The sequence below is a fragment of the Lissotriton vulgaris genome, chromosome 1_1, assembly GCF_964263255.1.
Source record: "Lissotriton vulgaris chromosome 1_1, aLisVul1.2, whole genome shotgun sequence".
Classification (NCBI taxonomy): Eukaryota; Metazoa; Chordata; class Amphibia; order Caudata; family Salamandridae; genus Lissotriton; species Lissotriton vulgaris.
In genome coordinates, this window is record NC_141685.1 from 494,661,151 (window position 1) to 494,670,385 (window position 9,235).

Sequence of the window (9,235 nt, forward strand, 5' to 3'; positions counted from 1 at the left end):
AGTTCAGACACTACTGATTGGTATTCATTTCATCAAAGACTTGAGAAGTAATTCCAAGCCTTATACTTTAGGTTGGGTAGTATCTACTAAGATGAGTGTGCTTTCTCCTTCACTTCTTGTTTTTGGTGTCAGAATAGTGGCATTTACTCAAAATTCACAGAAATTGTGGATGAATCTCTGGGTTCTGCAGACCATGTGAGAATTCTACACTGCCTAGGTAAAACATTCCTCCCAATCCAAATACATTTCCAAGTTGAAGAATCCGACCTTTAATAATGGAAGTATTAGAGCTACTGTCCAAAGGAGCCAGAGGGCAGTGTCCCCTCAAGTCTCAGGACTGTGTGAGAACTGTATTTTTGGTCAAGTAAAAGAAAAGACAATATTGCCCTTTCATATATTTAATAGATTTTTAATTGTTTTGTTTACTACCATGCCTTAAACAAGAAGTATTAGTCTTTATCAGGGATGTACTCCTTCTATGAGGCTGGATAGTAAAACTAGATTTGAAAGTTACCTTTTCACGTGTGCCTATTTTACATGAAGTGGGAATGCTTCCTTCAGTTTCATTTGCAAGTTTAAGTTTATTGGTTCACCCCTCCTCCTTTTGGTTTATATCCACTCTATGCTGCTTCACAAAGCTGTTCAAGATACTGTTAAGAGCACTGCCTATGTAGGGTATTCATAGGGAGTATTTATGTAGACAACTTGATCTTTCTAGCCCAGTACAGGATGATTATGCAATATCAGCTTCGGGTGGATGTTCAGCTCATCCAGGAAATTGACTGTCTGGTGAATTGGGAAAAATTAGTTCTAATTGCATCCCAGGTGTCGTTCTGAGACTTCTAGTGGACTTGAAAAATTAAAATATTAGGGCTCCTGAAGTCCAATACAAATTCAATCAAAAACGAACTTAGCCCCACACAAACCCTATCAGTTATATATCTGCATAAGCTAGTTAACTTGGTAGGTCTTTTAGCCTCTTCCTTTAAGGCAATTTTCCCACCACATTCATTATCATACTCTGAAACATCAAAGTATCAAGCTTTTACAGAGCTCATTTATTAAGGTCTGGTAGACATAAATTCAAAGACCTTAGGGGAGATCTCATAGTGGTTTGGTTATCTACTAAAATGAACGAGACATTTTGACTCCATATCTGGTCATCAACTCAGGTATCAGCCATTGGCACTAGGAAGCTTGTTACCAGTTGCTGACTGGAGTGCCATGATCAGAGAATGATTTGTTGCGCTGACGAAGTGGATTTCTTCTACCTCGGCCAGGTATGCTTACAAAGGAAGACCAGCAGTCGGAGGTAACTGAAACATAAAAAGATTTATTGCGCTCGAGCGGGTACACCACCTCACAGCTCCATGTGGCTATGAGGGAAGTGGACAACTTACAAAGTCATAGACAGCCTTATATACTTTTGTGCTGGAAATAAGCGTAGGTGGGAATGGATATGACAAATCAGCAACTGCCAAGGATGATTAACGATCCCGGGACGGTCCCACGTACTAGTCAGGACCAGTCACTCTGGAAATATGTATACATGGCATGTAAAACACAAATATAAAGATGATTCACTAAATCACATCTGTCATCAGTAATTGTGTGGCCCATGGAAATAAAGCAGAACTATGCATCACTTGTGCCAAGTATAAACATAGACAGGCCTGTGGTTACAGAGTCAGGCGCTCACTTGATTACTCAATCGGATATAGAACAAAAGGTTACATCTCCTTGTGTCAACAGTAATTTGTCTCCATTGGCAGTATTTAGTTAACTGTAATACATTGGCATTACTTAGATAGGAAAGTTAAGCAAATGAGTCATTGACCTTTAAACAATACACCCTGCTCTACTTGTGCGTCATAAAGTGAAGTGCAAACATATGCTCTGGGGTCGACTGGTGTATTAACATTTCTTTGTGCAGATGAAGCGGCCACACCATATGTGCTGAGGTGGCAAGCTAAAGAGATTAATACAAAATGGTGTCTGGGAAACACAAAATGGAGGAGCTTTCGTCCATTACTAAAAACTGTATTTCCACAATCGGCCCTTTGGACGCAAAGTCCAACATTTTGTAGCGGTCTTATGGTACATGCTCATAGGTATGGCGGGTGTTACTATAGTGGGCCTCACTGCGCTCATTGACGTAATCAACCAAATTATCGTCAGGAGGGTTATTATCCGAGATATCAATATCCATCATTTGCTGGGTTACAACATCCCTCATTATAAGAGCATTAGTCACAGTTATTGGGGGCATTGGGGGTGGTTTTAACAATCGCCCCATACACTGGCAACACATGGGCAGACAATTGATTAGAACACAGCACCCTATTACCACAAGGAAGATAGCCACTAGAAACATCCCTATCTTCCAGCCCCAGGCAGATAAGGCGTTCCAAAAGGAACCTACAGGATCCCAGGGGCCAACATCGCTATGAGCCTGGGCACCTATATCATATAGTCTTTTGACAGCCTGCCTAACCGATGTTGATGAGTCAGGAATATACGTGCAGCAAGAGGACCCGATCACTCTACAGACTCCACCCCGTTCTGCTAACATCATGTCTAGCACAATCCTGTTTTGAAGAGAAACTAATCTGAGAGCCTTAAGCTCAACTGTGATGTTCTCAATTATGCCTGCTGTCTCTTCTATAGTAGCTTCTAATAGACGGGACAACCTGCGTATGTTTCTGGAATTTATGGCAGGGCCATACCAAGGAACAAAGGCCTTTAGTACATCACCAGCTATCTCAGCCGCTGTATCTCCTTGATCAACACTCCTCCTACCCCTCAGAGTTCTGGATGCTCTATTCACTTCTGCAGTACTTTTTACAGACATTGCTGGTGTTACAAGACCTAGGTGACAACAGCCACCCCAATTCACTGGTAACCATATATAGGCCCTGGAGCCACAAATGAAATAAACTGAGTCACCGATATAGAGTGGAACAGTTATTTCCTGGGAAGACACTTCAAATGTCATATTGCAATTGGTACTATTCCCCATGTTGGCGGTACCGTTGCTCCTAATACATATACTCCCAAGCACACTACGCTGTCTCATTTTCAAAAAGGGTATTTCTCTGGTGTCCCTATGGAGCGGTGGTGTGCTATCATTTTTTACCAAAAACAGTGGGGTGAATATGTTAGAAAATGGGAACGTTGCATTTTGTAAAATAACTTCAGAGCAATTCCCTGACTGGAGAATGTCTTTGTCATAATGGGTGTACAAGGAGGCAGTTGGTGTTCTAGTGGTAGAACGGGAAGTTACTAAGTTGCTGAAGACCCTTATTAGCTCAACTTTCAGTATTGCAATGTGCAATGCATAACAGGATGCTTCAAATGGCAGGGGTACTTGGAGAAGGGGTATACCTTCGTCTACATAGGCTGGGAATTGCATACAGATCCAACAATTATTTTTATCAATTACTTGATGGGTCTGATGAAGTAAGGTAAGGAAAGAATTATGACGCATCTCCTCTCTGTGATCCATATCCTCTGGTGGTACTGTAACTGAGGGGACAAAGTCAGAGGGAAGCTCTGATGGGAGCGGGGCTGTTTTTACAATTGGATGGTAGAGCTCTAGGAGATATAATAATCCAATGACCAAAGACATTATGCAAAATAACATACAAAATATGCATAGTTTGGAGTACCAGCGCCCCTTTTTGTTCACATTAAGAGTGGAATATGTATCCTCCATTTCTAGTAAAGGAAGATGTCTAGTTGTTTTTCCAAACGGAAGTACCATTCGCTCTCAGAATTTTTGATTTATATAATCTCACAAGTGCGGCAGTTCAACAGTGTTCGTTATAGGCCTCACTGTTTCAGACCTTGCAATTGGCAAATTAGACCTCACACCCTCTCCTCCTATGGGTCGCTGGGCTTCGGAGGTATTTCTTTATTCTCTTTTCAGCTCAGAGTCGGCAGTGTCCTTATTTTACTAACCTCACTGCACAAGTTAGTCCTTTAAAGTTGGCACTATTCAGTGCGTGGCAGTTGGTGCTTGCTCCGTCCTAAGCACTCTTCATCTTCCTTGGGCGTAGATTGTATCCTGATGCAGCTTGTTGATCATCAATGCGTGCAGGAATGCAGTCACCAGTCCTTCGGTCAGAACGGTCCTCTTCCGGGGGCAGTGCTGGCCAGAACGGTGGTGCTCTCTTCACGTTTGAAAGATGAATCCAACTTTTATGTCCGTCACATCGAACCGCCGTCTGTGTGACTAACAGAACCTGCGCTGGCCCTTTCCACCTGGGCTGCAGGCTGTTCTTCCTCACAAAGTTCTTGGTCAGGACCCAGTCCCCGGGTCTGATGTTGTGTACTTCTCCTTCCAGAGGCGGGGACCATGTGTCTCTGACCTGTTGGCGAATGGTAGACAGGGCAGAAGTTAGTTCTTTACAATAATCCAACAAAGCAGAATGCGTTAATTCTTGCAACTTTGGTGGAGAGGCAAACCCATAGACATTTGCTGGTTTCCCATGACCACTTCATATGGAGAGAGTCTGTTTTTGGATGTAACGGTTGTCCTCATGGAGAACAAGGCTAAGGGCAATGCATCTACCCAGCTGAGAGTGCTTGATGCACATATTTTTTGCAGTTTATTTTTCAATGTAGCGTTACAGCGTTCCACAAGCCCTGCTGCTTTTGGGTGATAAACTGAATGAAAACTTTGCTTTATCCCCAACCCTTGGCAGACTAGGTTCATTATTTTATTCGAAAAATGTACCCCGTTGTCACTCCAGAGACTCCTGGCCAAGCCATAGCGGGTGAAGTACTCTCTCAACAACATTTTAGCTGTGCTCAATGCGGTGTTATCTTTTAAAGCGAATGCCTCCACCCAGTTACTGAAACTACATATAACGACCAAAACATATCTTTTGCCATTGGCAGGGGGCATTTCTATGTAATCCATCTGTAGGCATTCAAAGGGGTATTCTGGCAATCTGAAATGGCCAGGTGGTACTTGTATTCCCTTTCCCACATTGTGGAGAGCACAGGTCATACAGTTCTTGGATAGTTTTACAGCTGTCTTCCTAATGTTTTTGTTGACCCATATCTTTTCAATGGTATTTGTCATTCCATCAGCCCCCAAGTGTGCGGGACCGTGAACCATGTGAAGCATGGGTAGGAGAAAACTGTCGGGCAGGACCCACTTTTTCAATTGTCCCAGTTTGTGCATCCAAGCCCCAAAGTGTGTGTCAAAGTAATATCCTTCCTTAACCCACTGCTTCCTCTCCTCTTCACTTGCAAATTCTTGAATGTCCTTTATCTCTTTGTAGGGATCAATGTTTGTCTCTTCCTCATCAGTCTTTGACACTACATATGTTAAAGTGTACTCATTCAACGCAGTGTGTTTTGCTGTTTCATCGGCAAAGGCGTTTCCCTGACCTACATGGTCTGTGATTTTCTTGTGTGCGCTACACTTCATGATGGCCAACTTAGTTGGTAATGCAAGGGCATTTAGTAGTCTTGTGATCAAGGTGCCGTGCTGTATTTTCGCACCTCCAGATGTGATGTACCCCCTTTCGGCCCATAATCGGCCGAAGTTATGTGCCACCCCCCATGCATACTGACTATCGGTGTAAATGTTTACAGCTAAGTTTTCTGAAAGCTCACATGCTCTAGTTAGGGCAATCAACTCGGCTGCCTGAGCAGACATCTGTTCTATTTTACATGTTTCTACAACTGTTTTATTGGTTGTGATTGCATAGGCTGCAGAGGTAGTTCCATCCGGTCTCTTTAGACAAGAGCCATCCACAAATAGTGTTCCATCGACCTCTTGCATAGGTGTGTCCGCCAGATCAACTCGACCTTTCGTTTCAGTTTCAGTGACAATCACGCAATCATGTTGTACTTCATCCTGCTCCGAAGGGAGAGGCATCAGAGTAGCTGGGTTTATGGTGTTACACCTCTGCAAGGTCACATTAGTGGCCATCAGTATTAGCTCATACTGAGTCAGCCTAGCATTAGTTAAGTGCTGAGTTTTGGTTTTATTCAGCAGTATGTCTACTGAATGAGGTACGTAAACCATAACTGGATGTCCAAGTACAATAGAGTCTGCCTGTCTTACTGCAGCAGCCGCTGCAGCAATATTTTTGAGGCAGTTCGGTAGGCCCCTTGCTACCGGATCCAATGTTGAGGAAAAATAGGCACATGGTCTATTCTTCTCTCCATTTTTCTGGGTTAGTACAGCCATTGCGCATCCTTCTCTCTCATGTACGAACAGTGCAAACTTCTTAGTGTAATCTGGTGTGCCCAAAGCAGGTGCATTGCATAAAGCAGTTTTCAAAGCCACAAAGCTATCTTGATGTTCTTTATCCCAAGGAACAGGATCTTCCACATCTTTGTGAGTTAAGGACAGTAATGGTTTGGCCAGGTAAGAGAAATTTGGTACCCATTGTCTACAAAAGGAGACCATTCCAAGAAATGCACGCACATCCTTTTGAGTTCTAGGTCTGGGAATGTTCTGCACTGTTTGTATTCTTTCAGATGATAATCTCCTCCCACCTTTCGACAGGAGATGACCTAAGTAAGTCACCTCCTGTCGACAGTATTGTAACTTAGCTGGCGAAACCTTGTGTCCATGCAGAGCAAGAAATGTTAGAACATCATACGTAGCCTGCTTACAAATGTCCTCTGTCTCAGCTGTGATCAGTAAGTCGTCTACATATTGCAGTAAAACTGTACCTGGTGGCAAAGCACAGTCATCTAATTGTCTCTTTAATGCCTGGCTATAGATGCTAGGGCTTTCAGTATACCCCTGGGGAACACGACAGAATTTATATGATCGCCCTTGGAAACTGAAACTGAACAAATACTGACTGTCTGGGTGTATGGGGATACTGAAGAAAGCGTTCTTCAGGTCTATGACAGTAAACCACTGGGCTGAAGGTGGTACAGATGAAAACATTGCTGTAATGTCAGGTACAACTGGGTATTGTGGTTCCACTATTTTGTTTATGGCTCTCAAGTCAACAATCATCCTATATTTGACCTGTCCCGTTCCATCATCACGTTTAACCACAGGTAAAATGGGACTGTTACATGGACTGCTTGTAACTTCTTGTATTATTTTACGTTGCAATAAGTCTGATATAACTAATCTAATACCCTCCTCACCTTCTTTCGATATTTTGTATTGGGGAATGCGAGGTAACCTGACATTTGGCTTTACTGTAATATGTACTGGCTCAATATCCATTTTGCCTACATCATTTGGTCCATGTGCCCATAATTTTGGATCAATATCCTGTAGTTCAGGTGGTATGTCATGTTTGTCTGAAACCATGTATTGTCTGGACACGTCTTGTTTCTTACAAGTCAGATAGACACCATCTGGTGTACAGTAAATAGTAGCATGCATCATTTTCAAAGCCTTTAAACCAAGCAAATTCAGTGAACATTTCTCTGTTAGTACAAATGGCATACTCCCTGTTATAGGACCAATTGTGAAATCCAATGGTCGCGAAATGGGGCTTGTGACAACAGCATTTGAAAATCCCACCGACTTATCTAACCTTCCCGAGAGAGGAACATGGGGGAGCAAGCGGTGGGAAATCGATGTATTAGTGGCACCAGTATCTAGGAGAAACTTTCTCTCTTCACCTTCAACTACCATTTTTACATATGGGCCTGAAGAATCCACTGGTATCTGCACTCGCTCCCTGTCCTCTCCTGGGCATCCCTATTGTGTCCAGTCCTCGTTGTCATCATATTGTGTATAATCTTGAGTGAAATACGCATTGCTCCTATTATTGTCAAAATAGTTTGTCTGCTCAGTGTCACTGTAATTTCTTTGCTGTCCTCTACCTCTCCCCCTGTCTACACGGGGAGTTGAATTTCCTCTGTAAGTGTTTGCATTATTTCTCATACTTTGACCCTGGCCCTGTAACAAAGGGCACTCGTTTTTCCAGTGTCCCTCCTGATAGCAGTTAGCACATTGATTGTATCCTAACCCTGCTCTCTGTTGCGCCGGAGCTGAAACAGCTCGGCCAACCCCACGACTACGTCCACCTCCCCTCTGAAAATTTGTACGTCCTCTTGACCTTCCTCTGTCAGGAAAAGCTTGCTGCATCAATGCCTTTGTTTTTAATTCCTTCATTTGCTTATCCTTCTTTCCCTTCTCTGAGTTTCTCTTATTCTCATAATAGCACGCCATTGTCAATAACTCAGCTGGGTCCTTAGCAGTCCAGGTACTTTCGTATGTCTTTATGCTATCTGATAAATCAGGTAAAATGTTATTAACGAATTGGTTAGCAAAAATGCGCTTTCCTTGTACTGTCTGAATGTCCTGTCCACTATAACCTTTAAAAACCTCTTCTATTCGGGTGAAAAAATCAGTCACTTCCTCTCCCTCTTTCTGTTTACAAGCGGTCATTTTATCCCAGTCCACTTTTTGTCTGGGCAAAATTTCCTGCATGCGTGCTATAATGTGTCTAGGTAAAGTTTTTAGTCTATCTGGCACATCCTGTCCCGCTTGCCTACCAGCATCCGCAGCTTCTATCCTTCCCCAATCGATATTTGCAGAATCATTATCCCTGACTGGACGCCATAGCTCTTGTGGTACCAGAAAATCAAACAAAAAGTCAATGTCTTTTAGTATCATAGGGGTTAAATTAAGAGCAGACTCAAGATGTTCATAAAATATTTTTGGATTACTTCTAGGGTCAGGTAACTCTTTTTTCAGGGCCAATAAATCTGCCCTAGTCCAGGGAGTGTGCACAAATTGTGGGATGGCGGGATGAGGTGCACCCCTTGGATCAGGAATTGGGTGTATTTCTCTCATAGGGAAAGCTGGAGCATTATGCTCGTCTTCCAGACCAAAATGTTGGGAGATATTTTGACCGGTGGCATTATGCATAATAATATCTAGCTCTTTGTGGTAGTGATAACAAGTATTAAACGCATCCTCACATTCTCTGTCTGTTAATAGGGATTGCTCGCTCTCCCTCCATAATTTGTGTAACCATGATGGTACTCTGAAAGAGGCAGTGGTATTCTCTAGCAAGAGTTCACAGTATTCAAGCAATCTAGTCGCCATGCTATTAATAACAAGATTTCTAGCTCTTAGTTCCGTCATTCCCTCAAACGTTTCCCAGGCTCCTCTCTTTGTTATGTCCCCAAGATCCATCCATTTTTGTGCCATCTTTTTTATAGTTTCTTTTTCATTAGATCCTAATCGGGTGTGTCTAACGTACGTGTCTGGTGTTCGTCTATTTGCCAT

General features: G+C 42.8%; 1 protein-coding gene across 1 annotated transcript; it reads right to left on the reverse strand.

The window, feature by feature from the left end:
• Window positions 1–1,313: 1,313 nt before the first annotated feature.
• On the reverse strand, window positions 1,314–3,763 carry LOC147747395 (uncharacterized). The gene has a single exon (XM_086936268.1). It carries the CDS (start codon window positions 3,761–3,763, stop codon window positions 2,093–2,095), a length of 1,671 nt encoding a protein of 556 aa, XP_086792394.1. The 3' UTR covers window positions 1,314–2,092.
• Between the last annotated feature and the right edge of the window lie 5,472 nt (window positions 3,764–9,235).